The sequence below is a fragment of the Micromys minutus genome (genome assembly GCF_963924665.1).
Source record: "Micromys minutus genome assembly, chromosome: 7".
NCBI lineage: Eukaryota > Metazoa > Chordata > Mammalia > Rodentia > Muridae > Micromys > Micromys minutus.
In genome coordinates, this window is record NC_137976.1 from 28013648 (window position 1) to 28039563 (window position 25916).

The 25916-nt window shown below is 33.5% G+C and overlaps 1 protein-coding gene across 7 annotated transcripts in view; it reads left to right on the forward strand.

Annotated features, from left to right (window-relative positions):
- Positions 1 to 25916, forward strand: part of CADM2 (cell adhesion molecule 2) — a gene marked incomplete at both ends in the record, with an annotated part of 927734 nt that overhangs the window by 829660 nt on the left and 72158 nt on the right. For 5 of the 7 annotated variants that reach the window (XM_080918673.1, XM_080918676.1, XM_080918677.1 and 2 more), the window contains one exon: positions 10150 to 10328. In XM_080918673.1, coding sequence (XP_080774799.1) covers positions 10150 to 10328 — 179 coding nt within the window. Of the gene's footprint in view, positions 1 to 10149; positions 10329 to 23319; positions 23440 to 25916 lie in introns of all 7 variants that reach the window. The other 2 variants (XM_080918671.1, XM_080918672.1) reach the window with 1 other exon arrangement.

Consider the following 25916-nt stretch of genomic DNA (forward strand, 5'->3'; position numbering starts at 1 on the left):
ATGTCTCAATATTTAAGACACTATCCTGGAAAAAGCTAGCATCACATTTATGGATGAGAATTGCAGAAAGGATTGCTTTTGGCTCATATATTTAAAATATCTGTCATGTGTGAATATATTGAGACATGAGATTACACAATTTTTAAACTTCACCTAAATATTATTATAGACATTTTATGTGTGCTTATGAAGTAAAAAAAAATGATCATGGGTAATTTTAAGAAGATATGAAAAACAAAAATTACTCAAATTCTTACTCCTATTAATATGATAAAGAAAATAAGAATCTTAGGAACAATTCACTAAGCTAGTTTGTTTGATATATTTTTAAAATATGTATCATACATTTGTAGATAATATTCTTCTCATACTTGCCAGTACAGTTTACAGAGAAAATTATTATATATTACCTGTTAAATCTTTGACTACACTTTCTCTATAAACATATGGATGGAACAAATATGTAAAGATAATTAATTCAAAACCTTTATAGAGGTTAGGCACTTTAGTCAATGACATATAGGGGATGTTGTATACTAATCAGGGCTTTATTCAATTAAAATATATAAAACAAAATTTCTCACATGAATCTTAGTTCGTATATGTAATACACCATATAAAACTTCAGTTCCTAAAACAGAAATTCTCATACTTAAAGTCAAGAAAAAAATCAAACAGAAAGTAATATCACAAGTTTTTCCGAAGATGATTATTTACAAACGGTTTCAATACAATAGGCAGAATCACTAAGAGACTGATGAGGGCCTAGCGGTCCAACTGTTCCAAATTCAAAGTGCTGGAGATACCTGGGGTGCTTGAGGGAGCAGATGAAGAAGAGGGGAAGATACATTTTCTAAAGGCAGAGCATGAGAACAGTGAAGGTTCTGAGTCAAGATCAGCAGAATATATTGCCGCTTGAAGGTACATGGAAGGATGACGCGTGGCAGGGATTTTGCGAAGGCAGATGGAGAATGTGAGCTGGTTTATAGAGCAGGGAGAGAGGTGGCCAATTATCCAAGAGCCCTGTTGTCTTAGAAATGCTCTTCAATTGCTTTCCGAGCCTCATTACTATGTCATCATATCAACTTATTGGATCCTTCTTTATAAAACCAAAAACAGAAAATAATAATTAAAAAAAGAAATAGCAAAAGACATTACATATATAGGGCGAAGGGATGTATAATAAAAATATAAAGGCATAGACCAAGCTAGTTTTTCTTGGGGACATGTGTTATCCAATATTTTTTAAATGTGTAAGAAATAATTTGAAAAACCATCTTATGAAACATGATATTTACGTTCAGTCAGAGTGTTGGGACACTTTCAGCATGAACACATTATAGTTTAGTCATTTAACTCATTACAGAAAAAAAAAGTTCTAACTGAATAAATTTTAGTTTTAGAAAAATTACAGTACTACTAAGAATGTTCTGTTTAATAGTGCAGAAAAGCATAACCCTTTGAGATTAGAAATGATTAAAATATACTTTCAAAGTTTTAAATTTCAGATTCAACTTTTTTCAGCCTTTACTCACAGAAATCACTTAATCCCCAACCACCATGTAAATGAGTGATACCTCACTATCCCTTCCCCAGGATGTTTTCGGGTCAGACAAGCTGCGTGCCACGGAGGAAAGAAGCTTGCAGCAGGCGGTGGTTAGAATGAATGTAGATAGAAACAGTTGTGTTATTTTCTAGTACTGGAAACAACAGACTTAACAGGCATAATCTGAGAAATTCATATTCAACATTTGGTTGATGTGAAAATAAAATGTGAAAATATTTCAGAGGAAAGCCTCAGGAGTTTATGAGGTTTTTAAACAAGCATAGAAAACTCCTTATTTAAGGACAATCATTGTTAAGCATATCATAGAGATTTTATGCTCAATGTAAACATATAGATACTAATATTTGTTTTTGGATGGAATGAATATTTACTCAAGGTTTGTTGAATTTTAATTAGAAATTAATATTCTATTCTTATCAAACAGAAAAGTGTTAAATGTAGATAAAGCCTGGGTAATTGTTTTTCTTTCATTAGAAACCCCTCAGAGATTAGTTTAAGCATTTTTCCAACTTTGAATATTTTTGACTTCCGTACAAAATTCTCTCTCCTGTAGGATCACAGAATCTTATCTATTCTAGGGATAATCTTTGGTTTGTTGTGGCATAAATTGTCTTAAATTATACAGTGTGAAGTATACTCATTTATATCTCAGTAATTTAAAATAGCCATCAGTAAATACCACATTAAAATGTGAAAAATAAGTTAGGATTTCTCAGTCACTCTAAAAATGATGCCATAAACTTTAAACTCAGAGGCAGAAAAGTATCTTAGAACATAAAACTCATGACTTGGCATATGATGAAACTGATCAGAAAAGTCTGTATCGTATTTACTACTTAAATTTCAAATACGATAATAAATCTGATGTTGATTTCATCATCCCAACCAAATATGTGCATAAATGTAATAGAATTCCTTTTAACTGATGATATAAGATTTTAATACATTTGAGAAGTGTTATATGAGTGAAGAAATTGGAATCAGAATTTTAACTTCAACTGAAAGAAATACACAGAATTAAATTTTGCACTTCAATCTGACACTATTTTTGACTGCTGATTGCTTTAAGATATCTCTGTCTCTGTCATATAAAAGTATTATTGGGCTTTCTTTGTTGAGCTTTCCAATAGCAATGTTTGTGAGAATAAAAACCATGGATAGAACCAATAGAATATCACATTCATGAAGTAGTGATACATATATATATTCTAAATAACATTTGTGGTGCCATACTCTTACTGAGCCAGGGTGATTATGTGAGAGCTTTATGCTAGAGAATGTTATAGGAGCAAAAGTGACTATAGAACACAGAAATATTAATTGTGCATTAAAATAGAAAAATTTTGCCATACAATGATGATTTTATTTTACCTTATTTTATTTTATTTCACTATGTCTCCAGTTCCAGGCTAATTAAAACAAATTAAGAATGAGATGGAAAAATACATAGTTAGAGGCAATGTTATTTAAGTATGTTCCTTATTTGTATTATTCTTTCAAACTTGTCTGTTTTGTTTTTTTTTTCCATTAACAATGAAAACCAAAATATAACAACAGAGCTCTTAGACTTTGAAATATCCTAAGTAGAAAAACACTTGATATTCATGTTATAATGCAAGTCAGACTTGTTTATTTGCAACATTCAAGATTTCTTTTGCATCCTAAAGAGAATTTTAATAGGGCAGGTAAGATCTACAATATGGCTGGGCAACAAAAGAAAATGTATTTGTGTGTATATAGCTTACCAAGAAGTAGAGACACAAAGAGTTCTGGAAATTGCTAGATACCTACTTAGCTAATTGACAACTTACAAGTTATTGAAAGACCCTGTTTATAAACATTAGAGAGAGCTCATGAGATGGCTCAGTAGGTGCCACTTATATCTGGAATCCATGCAAATATAGAAAGGAAAAATAGACACCAACTCCAGGAATTATCGTCTGATGTTGATATGCTTGTAATGGTATGCAACACTCCTTACTTGCAAGTAACACTTACTTACTTACTTACATATTATGCATACATAAAAGCAACACCAGCAGTAGCAACTGATCATTAACATCATCATAATCATCAACATAATAATAATAATAATAATGAATAAATAATAATACTAATTAAAAGTCATGCAAATCGAGAGAAAGGACACATGATGTTGGTCTCAGATCTTCACAAACATGTATGCATACCTGTGAACATGTGTATTTACACACAGACACACACAAACACATATGCACATACACACATACACACACACAGATATACTCACACAAAAAATTTAAAACAGGACACACAAAATGCATTTCTTTTACCTTTAAATAACACAACAATTAAATTTGAAAAGTAAATGGCTCTTGGAATTTACTCCAAATGCACAGAACAATACTTTACAATAATTTACATATATTTATAATATTATTAGCATATTATATGAGAAACATATCCTTGGAACATCAGTAACAAATGACTGTATGTGCTTTACACTTAAGACTACCACCCTGAGAAATACCTTTGAAGCAATAATATTTTGCTTCTCTTCCTCAACATGTTTAACCTTATTATTAGTTCCTGATTTGGAAACAAATGTTTATGAAACTCATGCCTTTCCCCCCATGTAATGTGGAAATATTACACATATGTAAGAGTAACTGTGCTTTGTGGAACAGTCAGAAAGTGGACCAGGAGGGGAATAAAGTCTGGAGTATAAAAAGATAAAGAAAAAAAAAACAATTTCTTTGATAATTAAAACTTTAATCAAATATATCTACTAACTATGGGGTTTGTAATCAATATGAAGCCAGTGGACATTTCACATGACTCAATAGTACCTAAAGCAAAGGACTATTGAATGTTCTCCTTTGTCATCAAAAATATTAGACATAAATATTCCTGAATATTTTTATGAGTCACAACATGATGCTTACTTGAACACTATTACATGGAGTGCTTTCTATCTAGAGAAATGATCAAGTTTCATTTCAACATATATGTGATTGTTACAAAAATTATGGAACATGGGATGGATTAAGTATTAGGGAAGAGGCTCAGCCTAGATATTTTTCCATCTTTTAGATGTTTTCTTGTTTTTTTTCCAACTATAAAAATAGCGGAAGAGAGCTTTGGCCTGGCAGCCTGAAGCTTGGGAGTTACTACTGTGTAGCTAAACTACCTATTGATTATTTATTCTTCTTCAGAAACATCTCCCTAAAGCAGAGGCTAACGGTGAGGGCCATGAAGAGTCTCCTGCTCAGGGTTCATGGCGAGCACAGCAGGAAGGACTTCACTTACAGTTGGCTCAATCAGAAGTAGTGCTGTTATCCCAAACTCCACAGTTTTCTAAAGACTTTTTTCAAACGAAATGAGTCGACGTTAATAACCCACTATGATTTCTAATCTGGATTAATATATTAAGTAAATTGGCAGTTATGAAGAGTTAAACAATTCTTACTAAATTAAATTATAAATAATAATATATGAATGACTGTCAAAACCACTTCTCAGGTTTGTGCAGTTCAGATGCTATACACAGAAAGACTCACCATCATGACTGCCCAAATTTGAGATGAGCAACCAGTGGACATTTCAAACTGGACAGGGAAAAATCCCAAGGCCTCAAACATACACAGAAAATCATAGACAACTGATAATTTCTAGGATCGAAAGACAGGGTCCTCCCCAGGGAAGATCAGAGTGGTCATTAGCTCAGTGCTAAACTATGGTCCCTGAAAAATCTATAATGTTACCAGGGAAATTATACAGAATGAGTAGGTTATATTTAGTATTTCGGAAGATAGATTTACACATATGTTCATGCAATAGAAATTAGTGGGGGAGCTAAGGCCATTAATAAGGAGAAGAGCGGGTAGAGGTATTCAGAATTGATTTGGAGAAAGAAAAGAAAAAGGAAAATGTAATTAAATTATATTTCAAAAAATGGTTTCATGATGAGAAAAGAATCAATGAGGTAATATTTTTTTAAAAACAATTCTGGTAAGATTGTACTCTGTTGGACCAAGACGTTAAAATACAAGAAAGAATCCGTGAAGATGTTCGATTACTATTCTTATTTCTATAACCAGGTTAGTAGAGCCTGTTAGAAAGCACCTTAGTTAGGTATACCCTCTTATAAAATCAACTCTATAATTTGGAGATTTAGTAGACAAAAGTGACATGATGCTTTACCTTACTCTGGTTGTCTAAAATGTCTAAGAATTTTGTAACATGAGGTGTTGACTATGTTAATGTTCTTACTGTAAGGCTACTCTGTGGCATATCACTTCTGCTCTTCTTTCTCCTGTCATTCCTGATATCTGCTGCCTGGGCTTTTTTAACCTTAGCACATAAAATCTATAGGCTGGAACTTCTTTGCTTGAGGGAAGTGTGTTAATCATCTGAAGGAAGAAAGTTAATCATTTGTAGGCTTGGATTAGAAAAGTCTTAGGGCTTCTTCTACATTACAAAGAAACACAAGCTGTACTAAGACATGCTAAAGAGCATTTTAATAGTAAACAAGAAGATGTCTAACAATCTGTGCACAAGCTCTAATGTCCGTTTCATCAAATTACATCTTGTGATGTGAACAACTTTATCACTTTGAGGACTTCCCTCCTCGAGTAGGATCCCGATTGCCTGAAGAGCTTAGCTTGATGTAACACAGACTCAATTTTAGTCTCTTACTGTAACAACCTGTACAAAGGTCATATTTTCTTTTCTTTCTTCTTGTCTGTTATTTTATTCTTCTCTCATTTACTAGATTGTGGTGGTATTTTGAATAAAAGCTTAACATACAGACTGAGCACTTAAACATCCACAATTCTTTAGATATTTATGTTTCCATACAATTTTAAAATACAAATCTATAGTTAATTATATATTTATAGAACCACGTGCTTAAGAGATAATTAAAAACATATTAAGTCATTAGAAAAATGGCATTACAATTTAGATTTGAGGTACTAATTTGGGGTATACAGACAATTACCTCTTTGTGTTAATTAATATTAATTTGTGCATCAAAAAAGTATTGCTCTGTTATTATAAGGGCATCATTTGAGAAGAAGTGGAAAGTTATTGGCTTTATTTTTATTATTATTTTGTTATAGCTTTGGATAAACCACCAAAACTCTATTATTTTAGATCTGATATAAATCCCAGTTTCATTTGGCCTATTTAACTCTTTCCAGAGATGCTAGGAACCTGCACACATAAAATTATGCAGGATATTCTAAAATTCAAATTATTAAATTATAATAACAGGTAGCATAAGTAGGATATGTTCAGCAACTAGAGATTTCTTAGCATTAAGTTATCTTTTACTAGACACATTATTAAAATCATCTATACCTTTGCATGAGAAAATAATGTTTTTTTATAATTTTCTATACTTAGTTTTGTCTTCAATTCCTCTTATATAAAGATGTTCTTTTGGAAACTTCATGTGTACTATCCTGGTAAAATTGCCAATATTTCTTTACTTTCTCTTTTGGAAGAGATAGAAAAAAAAAAAAAACAAAGTGCTCACTATTCTCTACTAACACACTGCAATAATTCACCCTATTCACAAAAATATATGTGCTAGCCATTTTCTCTCTTCCTGCCATCAGTTCTTCCTGGGACATCCACAAAGAAACCTATAATTCACTTCAATTCTGATTCTATGTAGCTGGAGATAGTGTCAGATCCCACAGTAGGAAGGTTCAATCCCAGGAAACTGCTACTATATCTTAGGCCAATTACACATAGCAGACTATAAAACATCCTTTCGATCAACACACTATGAATCAAAATTGCCATGACTCCCTCCCTAGGTTGAATTAATTTGCTAGAATGCCTCAGAGAAGCACTTTACTTTTCCCTTTGCCGCGATGGTTATTGAAATGAATACAGATGAACAACTGAATGAAGAGATGCAGAGGTGCAGAAGAAAAAGAAAAACTGGAGTTCTGTAATCTAAGGGATAACAAGGATATATATATCCTTTATGTTGTCCTTTATAAATCATACATGTTTATAATATATTATGCCACTGCTTCCCTTGCTTATCTCCTTCCCATCTCTATTAACTCTTCTTCATCTCTACCCATCCCTTAACCAGATTCATAACTTTCATTTTGTTTTATGACACACTGAGTTTCACTCGTGTTATGTGTGTGTGACTGGTTTGAAATTTTCCATGGCATCCTGGCATTGTCAGTAGTCATAGCCCAATAAAGATAATGAGTGCATTCTCCCAGGAACAAATAGAAAACAGTTCAGTAGTGAGGTGTAAGATGCTGCAGAGAACCTCTTCTATCCTTTCCTGACTGTTAGTAAATCCTGTCCTGAGTAGACCCAGCGCAGATGTCTGCAGCTACATGTGTGTGTATATGTGAGTGTGTGTGTGTGTGTGTGTGTGTGTGTGTGTGTGTGTGTGTGTGTGTGTGTGATTGCAATGGCTATGCCTTGACCAGAAGATGCTGTTTTGTAGCCCTTCTCCCTGTTTTCAATCTCTTTCTTTCTGCCCAGTGTCTTGTAAGATTGACAGAGCATTCATATACCACTTATACTGGGTATTTTATGAAGTCTCTCTCCATTGTGGTATTCTGGAAAGAAGTTTTTCTGATTAAGGCTGAGAGTAGCATTTCTCATTCCTTATAGGTATAAATATTTAAAAGACAAATTGATGGTGATTCAATTTAGTTAAGTAACAATAGTTAGTTACCTTCTGAAGCAGCGGTTCTCAACCTGCGGGTTGTAAACCTCTTTATGTGTTATATACCAGATATCCTGCATATAAACTATTTACATTATGATTCATAACAGTATCAAAATGACAGCTAGGAAGTAGCAACAAAATAGTTTTATGGTTGGGGGTTACCACAATGTGAGGAATTACATTAAAGGGTCTCAGCATTCGGAACGGTGACAACTGCTCTTCTACTCCCAATGATTCCCCTCTGCCACCTGTGGCTATGATCTGATTTATACTATAAGTCGGGCTACAAGGCATGGGTTCCTTCCTGTGTAACAGTCCTCAAAGTCAGAGAAAGAGCTATTTTATTCTCCCAGCTGTTGTACCAGAACTCTACACACGGACATACCTTGCCTGGCAGATTTGTTCCATAGTTTATAGGATTCACAGCTGGGTAAGACTCCAGAAGCCTTTCCTGTAGCAGGAGACTGCACAGCACCTTCTGAGGCTTTGAAAATGTAGGAGTCAAGAAGGAAGCTTCCAGCTCATTTCAGCTAGGTAACTCTATAGAATGAGAGCATGGTGGGTCGGTGACTTCAGTGAATGTTTTTAGCATCTAATTCTGGTGTACAACCAAGTGGATGAACACCAACTGTCTGCACTGTTTTGAAGATGTCTCTGAAAGTTGCCCAGCAAGCAACTCATAAGGCGTATCCTGTTCATGTCAGTGAAATTTTTGTTTGCTAACTCATAGCTTCTAGAAGGTTTTCACTAATAAATTTTCCACAAGATATTGGGTCTTAGAGTTTTCATGGAGGCAACATAATATAGTTTGACTGATCACATTATTGAGCATTGAATACCTCCTAAACTTTAACCATTGTCTGCTCATAAAAAGGTAGAAGAAAGGAAGTTTTCATTCTGGATCTAAGTAGCTGCCTTCTAAGGCTCCCCGGGAACCCATTGAGACTATCTCTTCAGAGCATCTCATATGTGGACCTCCTTAAAACAAACGACATTTTCATTACACAAGTATTTGCAATAGATTTAGGAACATTATCAGAAACTGTTGTCAGAGCCTAACTACTTTAGCAGTACCCTTAAGGAAAAGTTCTTCCAGAGCACTATGTCAGCAACTTGGGCAGGAAAAAAATATATGTGTTCACATTTATCAAATGTGGTAAAGTTGAAAGAGTACCTGTTATTTCATGTACAGTGGATATCATAGATTTCAGTGATGAAGAACTGTCATACCATATCTGATTACATTTTGTAAAGATTAAAAATATCATATCATATGTATGCATGTGTGTGTTTGTGTGTTTCCCACAACAGTATGGAGAGGGAACACTTTAAGACTTTTTCTTTTTCTACCAGGCATGAAATTTATGTTCACAGTTGTGTAGCAAGTGCTAAGCCATCTCCCCGTTTCTCTGAGTTCACTTTGTTAAAGGAACACATCTTGACAAACGTTTTAGGAGAATGGAACAAGTGGTAGCAATAAGAGCAAGAAGGGCGCCTAAAATAAGCACCATGCTGTGAGGCTGGGCTCATGCTATCCTAGTATAATTTCAGATAAATCTGAGGCAGAATTGTCTTGTAGGACAAAGAAAATAGTTCATTGTGAGATGCTACCCTTTACCAGCAGCCACCACAATGATGTAATCAGACCCCCTAGAAGTGACAGCTACAGAGACTCAAATTTGTTTCTTAATACATATCTTATTAGCTAAGTACAACAGAATTAAAGTATTTTTATCTTGCCTCCAATTCTTCTGAGTTGATGCTTGATGGCTTATTGGTACCCTGTCAAAGCCATGAGGAGGATATCTATATGACCTGTTTGATTTTGTTGACAGAACATTTAACATTTCCTATTTTTTCTTTCTATATGCATGTCTGTATCCAATAGGCCAGAACCAGTGTTGTGGACGAAGGATGGCGCAGAATTACCAGATCCTGATCGAATGGTTGTGAGTGGTAGGGAACTCAACATTCTCTTCCTGAACAAAACAGACAATGGCACGTACCGATGTGAAGCCACTAACACCATTGGCCAAAGCAGCGCAGAGTATGTCCTCATTGTCCATGGTAAGTTCTTCTGGGAAACATTGCATGTGAATGAAAAAAAATGGTTAAGGAAGATTGTTCAAATCTATTGGAGTTCAAATATGTCAAAATTGGTTATAATTATAAGTTAAATAGGTCTCTTTATTTCCAGAAGGAATTCTCGTGAGTATAAATATCTCCAAGATATACGTTTGATATGTTTCAAATTTGGCTATTAAGAAGATATTATAGCATGTATAAAAAATAAAATTATTTTGTCTGAAACCTAATGATAAGTAATTAAATGTGATATTTAGTAGTGACATATGAGTTATATTAGTTGATATCTTTAAATTTACTATAAGTGATTTTTGGTTTTAATCCAGAGCACTGAGAAACATTTCTCTTAAACTAACTACATTTTACTATCATTAAATGTACTTTGTAATACTGAAGTGTGCAACACAAAACATGATAATGCCACTGAAGTTTGGTAAGGACAAACGTTTGCAGTACTAATGATTCATTTCCTATGACTCATCATTGGAAATTATTTTCTTTTAACCATGCTTAATTTAAAATTGGTTTGAATGCAAAAAGGGCAAAAAATAATTATGAGAAAATAAAATGACTGTTTTACTCAACTTCCAAACCCTTTGGCTTCTTCGTATGGAAACTTTAATCTATGAAAAGTCTACTTGTAACATACATAAATACGGTAATAAATGCAGTCATCTGGCTGTGTAGAATGTCCTCTGGAAGTTTCTCATGGGTGCCAGAGTGCCTCATGGATGGATGTGAAGAAGAATTAGCAGCAATGTTTTCCTCATATAGTGCACTAAGACAATTTTTCTGAGCATATTACTTTTTCCACTGAAAAACTAAAAAAGTGAGCTACAAGCGAATAAAGCAAAAGTGCAGTAATAAATTCAATAGACTTTAGGGATCATGGAAAGAATATGTTGACTCTCCATCATGTGGGTCACCTAGCTCTCAAAAAATAATGTGAACCAAATAATTGATTATGTCTAACTTTGAAAAAATGTAATTAAAAAAAACTTGCTTTGTTATATTTCCAAGTATTCTTTTGTAATAATACTATAAAGGATGAAGAAAATAAAATAATAACTTATAGTTATATTCAAAATTGTTAACACAATCTCTCCTCTTTACATTGATATAGTAAAACAATGAAGACACACAGGAAATGGGATTTCCACAAATTAGCACACTGTAAATTACATAGTTCTGTTTTGAATTTTTTATTTATTGTGAAGAGTTTAAAAAAAATAAACCTTGAGAAAGATCCCTACTCTTATTGTAATAATGAGATTTAAGTGTGGTGAACCGATGTAGGTGAAATGCCACCTTCATTACCAGCCAGCCTGTAAGAACGACTGCTTCAGTCAGAAAAGTTCCTCCAAATCTAAGAACAGGATTTAAGAGCACATATCTATGCACAGCATGTGCATGTGCACAGTCTGGTATACCCAATTTATCTTAAGTTTTGTAAATGCTACCTTCAAAAACGTGAGACTCCTGCCTACATGTCGTAGAGCGTGAGAGGTTGTGTTGACAGAAATGCACCTTAAAACCATAAAGAGTTGAAAGAGAAGTGTCTGAACAAATGAAAATATGTCACTTGTTTCTTTAAAGCAATTCAAGTGGGGAAGAAAGTCATGCTCTGTTGGTAATTTCAAGCCAGCAACAGCATGATTTTGCCAAGAGCCAAGCTACCTTTAGGTTGTTGGCAGTTGACATATTTCTAATAAATTACTTCTCTAAGCACTTTTCAAGAAGTCATTTTTTGGCTTTTACTTTTGAACTCCAATTCATCAAAAGCACCCCATAGATTAATGTTATTCATGCTGCTAGATAAATACTGTGAAGCTCAACAGCAGTTTACCTAGTGTTATTGACGTGCGTAATGAGAGGCTCAGTGAAACAGTGAAACCACATTGCACTGTGTTTAAAGGGGGTTCCAATTGGGTTCATTACAAACTAAAGGGTACTTTTCCCCTTTGCACACTGGATATAATGTTTCTTTAGTCACTGGTTGTAGAAATGTAAAAGCTACACTCTTCTGTTAATGGTTTGGCTGTTTCAAAACCCTACTAAATGATGAAATTTGACTGGCATTTTGATCTATAATGAGTGCCGCATGCAATCACTTGTGATAACATTACCCTTTCATATTTTACACCAAGGTTGGTTTTTACATCAGCTGTGATAAATTAACAAAGCTCATGTACAGAAGGTATTTTGTGTGTGTGTGTGTGTGACTCGGGATGCATGTCTGAACCTACCACAGTTGCCTGAATCCATTGATTCCTAAATTGATGGAGGCTGGGATGTGTTCCTGTAAAAATATCAACAACACAAATGCTAGGTTTCAGTTAGATAGTATTCCATGAATGCCGATGGTAGTGAGTGTTGAAATTTTATGATATTTAATTGTTATAAACCCTGTGGTTTTGGGTTATGTGCACTGAAGGTTTTCTTCATCTTCTTTATGCCATTTTCAAATTTAAGAATGAAGATGACAACTCCTTCTGATTTAAAACTTGACTTCAATGAGAGTTAGACTGAAAGTCAGTATATAAGGACCTGTTTGAGGAAATACCACATATATGGAGCCTATGCACTGGTTTGAATAGACTAGGATATTCAGGAGACCTTTTCATTAATAAAAAATACTATTAGCTTAGTAGACAGCTGCTTATCTTATTCAGTATCTGTGAGAACTGCACTTTCTTGCATTTTACTTCTTTCTAAAACTGTTGAAGTTTCTCTGTTCTTATTATAGGATTTAATTGAAAACAAATATCTGTAGTTTTAGTCATTTGTAGCATTTATCATTGGTCTCTCCATATTTCAATAAATCAGACAAAAATTTTATTCATCAATAACTTACTATTTTCTGAGTACAATGATAATACAAACTGTAATAAATTATATTCAATACAGCAGTAATTTAGTGGGGATGAGAATTAATTATATCAAGTAATTAATACAAAATACTGAAGAACTCAGGAATAATGACCATATACAGAAGCACAATCTCTGAAGGTTTAATTACCTAAAATTGTACAAAATATAACACTAGCATTCCATGTTATTCGTAAATAAGTTAAATCTTTCTAAAACAGAAACACTAAATGCATAGAAATATTTAGTACAGTATCAATTACACAGATGTATACTTTTCCATGTATATCAATTACACACTGTATACTTTTCCATGTTTTAACTTTATGCATACATATATTCTTTTCTAGGAATTTTAAATTGTATGACCATGTAAAGTGAGCAAACTTTCCACAACTATTATCTTGGTGCCACAGATTAAGACAGAATTGCAACTTGCTTCTATTTTTATTCTCCCAATCGAGGGAGAATGAATGAGCTGTTAAATTCATAGCTCTGAAATTCCACTGTGCAATTTTAGTTTATTTATATGTGTAGGTGTTTATTAAAATAATATATTTTACAAAGTTAACAGTAAGAGACTATTTCTACTATAAATGTCTATATGTTTTAGTCTAATGCATGGTTTCAAGCTATTAAATTGCCTGTCCAACTTTAAGAATCAGTTACAACTGCTATTTTTCCTCATGTTTATTGTTAACTATAAATATCAATTTTTTAAGACAAAGTACTGCGCATATAGAAATTATAGAACATTGTGACAAATGAAATTTCTAAGCCTTGAAGCTCAATATATCCATTTAAACTGTAGGGAAAGTATTTCTTCTCCACCTGGAAGCTGGGTATCCAAAGCAAAGGACTTAATATTGTAGAGAAGCAAGTCGAGGAGGGGAAGTAAACTTATTCTCATAGCAAGAACACTTCTAGTGTATAACTGCTTTCAAATATATCCCGAATATACGAAAAATAATCACAAACTTTAAGTTTATTATTACTTAGTAATAAATGTAACCGAATAATACATGTATAGTGTATAGTTGGGTGATGTAATTGATTTAAAGATTGATTTTAATAATTTTATATCTTAAAATCCCTATTAATTTTTTGTCATAGATCTGAAAAATTACCTTTATAACATGCACGTACCTACCATGGGAGGACAAATTTTACATTTCCTAGAAAGGATAGCGTTGATTAGTAAATAAATGAATAGTCAACACAATAAAATGAAAAGATATTTCTGGTCATCATAGTAACTATGCTGAAGGTTTATAGTCTCTTTTGACATATGGTTAAAATTACTAGAAAGAAACTATTTATAGGCATTGGAAGACTATATGTTAATTATTTTCTAGTTGTCAGGTAAGAGGTTTCTTATACACCATGATGGCATCTAGAGAGTGAACTTTGTGTGGATTAGCAAAGAGAAGACTGGATCGTGAACAGATGTATAACGAGGCCAACATTAAAGAGAGATTCAACTAAAATCTGTTCTGTCATATAGAGACAGACCTAGCCAGCTGGTAAATTAATTATGTGTGCTAATAATGAGTATTTTTCCTGGAAAAAAAACTTCCTTTAGAATCTTAAATGGGAAGCATGGGGCACATCATCAAAAGGATAGAACAGACATCCCTATGCAACAGCAAACACAGACAATGGAAAGCCCCAGAGTTGCTGTTCTCAGCAATGCTGTCTGAGATCTTCCCATAAGCTCACTGGTTGGATGATTCTTTTAACACATCACTTCTAGACATGTGAAAGTAGAGCAATCCCTGATGTCTGGAGGAAATGCATGCCTGTGGCTGTTTGAATATGCTGCCAAACTGCAGATTCAAGTGGAGATGAAGGCACTGTGTTTGTTTTAGAACTCATTTAGAAGTGTGTGTGTGTGTGTGTGTGTGTGTGTGTGTGTGTGTGTGTGTGTTTGTATGTGTGTGTGCTGTTGTGGAAGTTTAAAATAGAGCACTGAATACACTTGAACTAAATTCCAGATTTTTAAGATGAAAATGCAGTGGGTAAATTGACTTTTTTTCAGCTGTCATAGTACAAAATCCATGCATATATTTACCACTAATATAAATGTTCCTCCAGATCTAGATGGATGAGGGGCCAAATATCAAAGGACAAAAACCGTTATTCAGAATCTATCATTCAAAATTTTCAAGATCAATAATATATTTGTTCTAGTTCTCTATAACCTTTCTCCCTTCTGTAGTCTATAAAACATTAAACACAGTGATGATATCAATGCCACTGATATCTTCTTAGCTGCCTTACATGCAAAACAATTAGGCTATAGTTTTTCCACTTTATACCTTGTTCTTTTACAAAAAAAAATCACAGTCCTGAGTTGGCTCATTTGTTTGATAATTCAAGCCTTATATCATGGTCATTGAAGGAAAATTTTGGGTCTGGTATTGAGAAACTACAGATTTTTATATAAAATACACTAACAGCATCTCGCCTTGTAGATGCCACAAAGAGTACACTATATACAATTTTAAAATCTAAACTAACCCTTTCCTCATCTCTGCTCTTCTACCACCAGCAGCTGGTCCCTTCCTTTTCACTGACCTCGCCAAACTAGGCACGAGAACATTTTCAGTGGGCAGCCCAAAATCATGTGTGGTATAAGGAATCCACTAACAGTACTTATGTTTAAGGAACTGGGAGTTTAGTTTAGTTAAAAATTTTTTATTTGTTTTTTTTTAAAAAAAAAAATTCAGCTACTCTTAAATTTAAAAACAGATGTCAAATAAGTAAAATACCACTTGTAGTGTGGTAACTAAACTGGTAACCATTCCAGACCAACTTCTGAACAATATGTTTGCGTGTGAAAGAAATAAATGGTCATTTCACCAATGTAAAACACTTCTAATTATGAAGTATATGACTGCCCGAAGCTAGCTCAGTATTCAAATGGCATGGGTTAATGCTCAGAATTATAAATAGATGATAAATATATGATAGATAGATAGATAGATAGATAGATAGATAGATAGATAGATAGTTGGATGGATGGATAAATAGATAATACAATATTGATAAATAAATGACAGATGATAGGCACCTATATGATTGATATAGGTAGATAAATAGATGGATAGATAGATGATACAAGATAGACAGATACATGATAGATAACAGAAAAATAGATTGACAGAGACCCAGATGATAGATACATAGGCAACAAATAAAAACAAATAGATAAATAAAGAAATAATTTTAAAAGGATAAATGGGTATGATGTCATATACTCGTGGTCTAAGAACCTAGGAAGCAGAGGCAGGACATCAGAAGTTCATGATCATTTTCATATACTTGCAAATTCCAGAGCAGCCTGAGCTATAAAATTTCTTGTCTCAGAAACAAAAAAACAGACAGAAACAAAACAAACTAACAACAAAATCCCCCAGAACATAACAGTAGATTTCCAATAAATGAAAGAAACATATCAAGAGAAGCCATTGTCAGAAATCTATTGCTGTGTTGACAAATGAAAAGGAAGCAGTGGAAAACATCATTCAAGCAAGTAATTAGCGAGAGGTTCAAACCTCAGGCTTGTTATTGTGACACGTGAGTGTCTAAGCAAGAACAGTGATTTTCTATTCTAAACGTACACAGTAATGCTGGCATTGTATAACATTAAGAGTTCTCAAGTACCCAAGACAATTTTGAAGTATACAGACCGAGTGATTTGGAGTATAGGCACCATATAAATTTACTTCATTGCACGTCAACAGCAGACTAATATCTTTATGAATGCTGCCTCTTCAAATTTAATGCAAAAGATTAAATGCACAATTAATTGCCAGAACGCCTTTCTGTTAGTCAAGTTGACTTATCAAAATCAAGAATTGGGTGTAGAAGAAATTATTTACATTACCAGACCAAACTCTGCACTTTTAATAAAATGAATACATGTGGTTAAATTAAATAACATGAAAAACACCTTTTGATTCCTTTATCTTAGCGCACATATCAAAAAAAAAAATTCTGCTTGCTCAGTATGCTTCACAAATCCTCCTTGTATCTGTTACTTCATTTGCTTTTCTTTTCAAAATGGCAGTCATGTGATTCCCATCCAACCTTGTGACTGACAGGGTAAAATATTTCCAGGCAAGAACTGACTGTGTAGCTAAATGATACAGGGCCATCCAAGCTGAAGGCATTTTACAGCCTGCCTTAAGTTCCACTTCACTTTCGTCAATTTGGAAAGTAATAAATGTGATTTAAGGAGGAAAATACATATTTCCATCCTTCCCCTAAGACACAGATTTTATTCATAAACTTTCTTCGTAATTACATGGAACTTTTGGCTAACACGTACAGTTTAACATTGCAGGAATGCGTGGGGAGCTACAGCCCTGGGTCTGCTCTGGGCACAGGTGCAAGCCAGAAGGAACCCATGCCTCTGGCTGGCCAGGGGTTCACGCTTCCCTGCTTCCTTTGGGGGTCTCTGTTACGACGGTGTTGGGGCAGATGTGTGCCCTCAGCTAAGATCTTGGTCATGTCAGATCTCCTGGGAGTCCAGCTTCCTCTGTGACTCTGTGACTCTGCAGTTTAAAATTGCAGCACTTTCCAATTTTGAAAGGCAAGATTTTTTTTTCTCTTTTAGTTGTTATTGTCCTTGTATAAGGATTCCACTTAGCATTAGAAGACTGTGGAAGATACTGGTAAAATATCAAGAGAATTTGAGGAGGGTCCCTTTTATGGAACGGATGGGTTTGTGATAACTCTCCTGTAGAAAGGGGTCACAATGCTAAGTTGAGGTCCTGTGAGCGTGGGCTCTACATATTCTTTGAGTGTTCTGAACTTGTCATCCCTTTATGCTATGACTTAAATAGGCAGCTGCATGTGGCTGAGTAATAGAGCCAGATTAATGCCCTTCTCTACACAAAATTAAAACCAGTAAACGTGGCTCTCCTTAGTTCTCCTGATGGCTGCAGAATGAGCAATCTAACACCAAGGATTCAGTGATACTTTTTAAGTCAGAGAGAGAGAGAGATGAACTCTCTGTAACATAATAACTCTTACCCCAGTTCTGTCCTCTTGGACACCCTAATCCTTTGTCTGCACATCTTGCAATAGTTCAAATGAACTGATTACACCTTGAGAATGGGATGTTTGGTACCATCGAGCTGCAAGTATTGGCATCACGAGTCACACTTGGATCTTACTCCCAAAGTGTCTGCTGGCTTAGTTCAGTAGCTCAGATATAGCAGTTTGTCTAGCATCCTTAAAATAGTTTATTTATTTTATACGATTATTTTAGATTCCTTTCAATGCATAGATTAAATGCACCCAAACTCATAAACCAAAATTTATAACTTAAATCTTTTCTTAGGGCCCTATCAATGAAAATGCCATAATTTTCCTTATAAGGAAACCTCAGTGTTTACTGTATCATATGTATGTAGTACTATAGAGACCCTTACTTGGTTATTTAAAATTTAAATATTTATGTACATAGCATATAGCACATTATATTGTACAGCACTGAAATATATGCACGCTATTATTCAGTAAATTGGGTTTGCATTTTTAAATTTTAATGGTTCCTGGAATTCAAGGAAGTTTTTCAACAACCCATCTAAAATAATGGCATTTTGTCTGTTAGCAAAAGAAAATTTAAAAGTCAAACATATTTTTAGGAAAATTGGTGTTCTGTATTTCTATGTATTATAATCAAAACTGTTTTAGAAACTGCCATCAGCTAATGTCGCATTCAAATAAATGCACTCATAAGCATGTCTTAATATCTGCTTATTAAGAAAATAACTGAGGTGTCTCTTGTTTGAATTAAAAGATGAGCTTATTAATTTCTGTGAAGTTACCAATTTCGATGATCAGATCTAAACAAAACATAATTACTTTTATTTGATACAGTTTCCCAAGTAACTTTCCTTTTAGAATTCTAAATGTTTTAAAATGTTAATTCTACATTAATTCTGATTGAATTTCTGAAAGAATACACAATATATGTACTTCATCTCCTGTAAATTACTAATGCTAAACTGACTGTAATATTTTAGTTCTATACTTTGTGTGTACTTGTAGCACCACACATAAGCAAAGGTCAGAAACAATTTATCTGAGTTGCTGTAACAGCTCAAGATCTAGGAGCATGACTGGCTTCATTAGGATCCAGAAAATCAGACATTATCAAATGACCCTGAGAAGTGTTTTTAAGTCGTAATATCCTTTGACCCTTCTTATATAATTCAAAATTGCTTTTGAAATACCTTGCTTCTACAAATGAATAACAATATTTGATCAAACAAAGTAGATACCTCGGTGATAATTGCTTAAAGTATTAATTTTGAACCTTTAGAGAATGATCACAAAAAAAATTGTTCACATTTTCTCACAGAATATGAGATATAAAACTACTGAAAACCCGCCTTCTATTTTTAGGACAAGTTTTTATTGTGTAGGTCTGGCTAGCCTGGATGTTGTTATCAAGTCCTTTCTGTATCTGCCTCTCTGCACCCCATATTTTAAATGTTTCTAGAATCTGATATATTTTAAAGCTATTATACCATTATAATACAGAGAAATAATCCAGTAAGGCATCAAGACATAAAATATATCCACATTTCTCTTTTAATATTACACGTGCATTTTCTTAAAAGAATAAAACACTGTTTTTACATGCAAGCAATATACTGAAATATTCGGGTGAAACAGGAATTATGGAGCCAAATGATTCAGCACGTAAAAGTTCCTCATGCTAACACTGAGGATCTAAGTTCAATAACTATAACAATCATGGTTGAAAATAGAAACTTCAATATGTGTCCCTTTAATAAGTCATCTTTAAGTCATATAATTCATATATATGTTTACATACATACATATAATCTGGAACAAAAAGTCACAGATTAGTAAATATTTGTTTCTGATATTCTTGTCTTGATTATTATCTTTCATAACTAAAAATATTAAGAGGTACATTGTGGTTTTAAAAGTTACCCTTCAAAAATTAACATTATTTTCCCTGTATGAAGATATAAAGAGTGTTTTTAATAGAAGTGGCTGACTCTTTTAATTCCATTATAATTAATCCATCTTATTATACATGGACAGTTTTCTAGTTCTCTTCAGTTGTATTTTTATACTGGGCAGTAACTGAGAGTTCTTTTTTCTAGGGTGAATTATCAAGTGGTAAAAGACCAGAGTCAAATTAGATCAAATAGAAAGTTTAAGTATGTAGAAGGAGCTTCACCCAGTTGTTGCAATCTTTCTGACATTTCTAACTAATTCCATATAATCTCACATCATTTAATTTCCCCTGTTTCTAATTATCTTCTAGAACTGAGTATTTTAGGTTATTTCAACTTTTACTGTTCCACAAAAGAGATGAAATAATTTAAATCCAAAATTATTGATGAGTAAAAGACCAGGGGGTAGAGTCATGGAAACTAAACATATTTAAAACATGGTTCATTGGCTATGAAACATATTAAAACACATGTGCATGTTAAAAACATGTAAGTGTGGTTGGAAAGATTTCTCATCACATTTGTTGTGTACATGTATCATCAATCACATATGATTCTTGAAGGAAGCTTAGAAGAACATGGTGCTTGGAAAGCAGCCAAGTCCTAGAGACCAGCATAATTTTTCATCTGTCTGAGCATACTTCAAGGATTTTATAAGGTTTTGTTTTAATTGAATTATTAAGGATTGGAATTACTAATTAATTAAATAGTACAAAATGTGAAAAGATTCTATATTTACTATACAGGACACTTGCAAAAAATTATATTGGTAAATTCTTGAATGCTTAGAAAATATTAATAACTCTAGGCTCCCAAAGAATCCAAGATACCTATTATTTCTGAGGTAAGAAAAATTAAAATTAAATCCAAATATTATTTTATTTTGATAAACCAAACAAATTAATATAAGTCTTATTATATTGGGCCATATATTATAGTGAAATGACAGAGGTGATTTTGAAAGGTTGCTTTTTCTAGTTGAATGGTTAAGAGAATTATTCTGTTACTTTTTGATAGAAAAGAATAATCTCATAGTCTGTAGTAAATTTAGTAATATCAGACTCTATAAGTGGACTTTGTCTGCCGTGTGTGTCCTGGGTATTGAACTTGGATCCTTAGTGTTAGATTCAGAAACTTTTACGTGCTGAATCATTTGGCTTCATGATTCTAGTTTCACCTGAATATCTCAGCAACTGATTAAATTAATATATAGTACATTTTCCAAGGAACAATACTTGAGACAAAGTTGAGTTAAGCTTTGTACTTATTATAGGTACAAATTATAGGTAAAGTATTCAGTGTTGAGTTTAGTTGTCAAACTCAACTCAAAGATAAAGAATTCTTTGTTCTCACATATTGGAGTACTAGATGTTCATCTTGCAAGATTTCTTATTACAAAAATATCTTAGAGATCATTCTAATAAACTATACTATGTTATATTTTAGGTAGGCATAAAAAGTTAACTTATTTTTTATTCAGTATGCTTCCATTTACTTCTATTTTATATAAAATCTTTTGACATGTTTACTAAAGATGAATAATACAGAATAAGAGTAGCAAATAAGAAGTCTATGAGCATAGATACACATTTTTTATTCATTCACAATGTTTTTCTAAAACCAGTGTCCCCTTCTGATCATGATGAATTGCTCTCCAGGTCATACCCATTTTCCCTAGTGATTAATGTAACACCATTGAGTTTTCAGGGGTTGTTTTCTTAATTTGACTGGCCAGGAAGTATTTTCCCTGTTGAAAAACAGATGTAAACATCAATACTCAGGATAAGAGAGTGATCTCATGCTGGCTTCCACATCTCCAGTGTGGAGAATTCAGTGGGTATTGTCAGCATATGGAGTAGAGCTATTTATCAGGGTAAGTGCTAAGAAACATGCTTGGTGTGACTCAAAGACTTTTACTGAAAAGGTGACAAGCAACCTTTCAACAGCCAAATAATCTGTCAGGAGTTGTGAATATTCAGGGGTTTCATGACAAACATGAAATCAAATCCAGTACAGTAGTTACAGGTAATTGAGCAAGTGTTTCTAATTCCCTTGCTGTGCAAATTGTACGGCTCTCTGCTGGGAACAAAATTTCTCTCCAAAGATTATCTAGAGTTTTCTCATAACCTGACACTGGAAGCATTGCTTGAGGTCTCTTTGCTCTTCTGAATACTTCAGACTGCTTTTAATGAAATCGAAGAAGGTTCAGTCATTGAACACCGAGTTTCTCTTTCTGCTAACCATTCTATCCTTAGATTTGAATAGAATTTTAAGTTATGACAACTTGACTAGTTATGGATTGGAGACTGAATGGTATTTTTCAAATCATACTTCAGCAACTTCTCTTTGGTGTACTGTATTTACATAAATTGTAAACCTATCTGAACCTCACATCGCACGTTCCATGCTAGTTGACTTGGTACTTGTTAAAGACTCCTAGGTACTGCACATTTGTTAGAAGGCGGTTACCAGCTAATCGGGGTAAGAACTGCAAGACTTTAAACTGTGTATTAACATCGTTTGTGAAAACAGGAAGAGCACAATAACAATTATAATAACAATTGGCTTTCTTCCTTTCTAAAGATTACATTCATCCTATTTCCTATCATTCTGCTGAAAGGAAATACAGAGGCATTTAATGTGCATATGCATACTCATCCTTAACACCTCTTTAATCTTATATGGTGGTATTTGTGTTTCTTTCTGTATGTGGTGTTCCATTGTTTACTTCTTTGACAAAGCATGCCCCTTTTATTTTACGTATATGTATTTTGCTACTGCATGTGAGAGTTTTTGAAGACCTCAAAAATCAAGTGAACTCTTGTCATTTTAAATTTCACTCCAAACGTGGCACGCCATTGACTTATTCTCAAACAAAGCTCCCAGATCTCTCATTTATTTTTTTAGTGGAGCATAAGAGAAGTGAAAGAAAAATGACAGAACCTGTGTGTTGCAGTTTTGTTCCTGTGATTCTGTTTCAGCTTTAAACTATTCTGCCTAAATAAGATGTGTGTATTTATAATTTGAGTCATTTTGTGTTTCTCTTTTGTTTGCATGATATGATTTTATTTTGTATTTTGTTTCTTTCCACTCACCAGATGTTCCCAACACTTTGCTTCCCACTACTATCATCCCCTCCCTTACCACTGCACCAGTAACAACCACTGTAGCCATAACAACCAGCCCAAGCACATCTGCATCAAGCAACAGCAGAAGAGGTACAGTATGCTTCTTTGTTATAGCCTCAGCAGCCCAGTAAGTGGAGCTGTGTAGAAAGGTATTGCTTAGAATAGAATAATGAGATCCAATTTACATATTTATCATATCTTAATTATACAATGTGATTAGGTCAACACAATCAGTATGCAGAAAGTTGCTAAAGTAGAATATGAGTCAATGGTTTGTTTTCTTTTTAGTGAAACTGACTAACTAGTATCCAAATATTACGTGGTATCCTATGCATCTTCACTACACTGAGCAAACTTGAGTTGTGAAGATAGAACACAAATTTTGATTCGCCTTGAAATGTAAAGAAATAATATGCTCAATGATGTGGAGATAGCATTTGGCTGTAAATATTCTAGTGTAATATCTTTAGCTTGATATTCCTCTACAAATGGAGGTTTCTGCAGTGCTGAATTTTTATAAAATGAACAGTCATGGGTGATTCACCACTAAGAACTTTCAAGGAAATACCAAAATGTACGTTACCATCAACTGATGCTACTGATAGGATATTCTAGAATGGAATGTTGCAGAGATTTCAGACCTAACAGAAATTTATACTTGGCTTGAATACTCTGTAATTAGTATTAAAATAAGCACTTTATTGCAAACCTAAAACAGCAACATTCCATAAAGTAACTGAAGTAGCCACAAAGGCAAAATAGTCATTACAGAAATTATAGAAAAAATATGCCTTAACTTTAATATATACAATGAAGTGCAGAGTTTCTTATTTAACCATTCCTCTCCTTACTTACATGCATTGTATGTCATAGAGCTATACTAACTTATTAAATGTAACAACTTAACTGGATGTTCATAGAGATTGTATGTTCCCTCAGGTAAATAAATTGTAAAAAGAATGGCTTATTTTTATTTTTTAATATCTTGCCTTACATGGCTTTCTGGTACATTATATGTTTCTCCTCAAATTTTTATTCATTCTTGATAAAAAATAATGGGTTGTAGCCTTTCACAAGAGTTTCAAAAATCTGTTTTTTTCTTGTTGCATAAAAGAAACATGTCTGGTCACTGCTATTAATAATCATATCCAGGGATATTATAGCATGTCTGTGAATGGTGAAAAAGTAATTTGATGTCAGCTGCAATGAGTTTCTTAAAAATGTATTGGTTATTTATTTGTGTCTGATGAATGAATTTATTTTCAGCTTTATCTCTTAATTTATGGAAGTGAGAAAACTAATCTTATTCTTCCTCGAGCATACAATTATACATTAAAAGATATGTGGTCATGTTGGTGAGAGTTGTCCGTTTAACAGCATGACCACCCAAATGTGAACACAGATTGTTACAGTTGACATGCTATACATACTATATAACCCACCGTGCCTCAAACTTTCACCAAGGATTAGAAATGAGGGAAGTGGGAGAGGAGAGGTGGCTCTCCTGAGGAAAAGAACACTACAATCAGCCCTGAAACCATACATACAAGTAACGTTACATCAAATGAATAAGTTATGTATGGAAACATATGTACATACAAATTCATGTATTCATGCAGTAACAGTTGATGAAAAAGGAGGCTATACATTTGAAGGCAAGCAAGGTAAAAGGTGCATGTGAGAGTTTGGCAAAAAGAAAACAGAAGGGAGAAATGTTACAATTGAACATGATCTCAATAGTAGTGAAAGAATATTAAAATGACACTTATCCACACACGTAAAATACCCGTCGTTTATTTCTTATTTAAACATATAAATAAACATTTAGAATGCAAAAATGTGTAAATAAATAGAACATGTGCTTGAGTATGCCGTATGTGTGTGTGACATTAACACACACACAAGGATATACACACACAAGCATTCACAGAAGACCATGAATCTCCATTTTTGCTCTTTTCTTTCCTTCTAACATTGGGAGTTAGAGAAATAACAAAGGTCACCTACACCACTAATTACAAAGTCTGTATTTGAGAGAAAATAGTTAAATAAGGTTTTTAGTATGTAATCAATGCTGTGTACATTTACTCTAAGTTTAGTGAAATAGAGCTCTTGCACACTGATAATCAGCTTTGATGGATATTTATTCAAATATGTTTGCAGGTAATTTATTATTCAAATTTCTTTATTCTTCCTTTTAAACATATATTTTCTTTTTTTTCTTTTTTTTAAAATTTATTTTGGATGCATTTTTAAGGTTGTAATTAAGTATTTGTGGGTACATATACATACACATATATATATGTAACAATAATATAGGAAAAGAGACTATTAATTTGAGGGGATAGGAGAGAGACTAGGAAGGGGCTGTAGGGAGGAAAGGGGGATGTGATACAGTTCTATTTTAATTAAAATATATATATTTTGTTGAGCTTCACACACTCTGTGCGTTGTTTCTTGGGTGTTTAGAGCTTTCTGGTGTTAGTATCCCATTATCAGTGACTGCATATTATGTCCGTTCTTTTGTGACTGGGTTATCTCACTCAGGATGATATTCTCTAGATGCA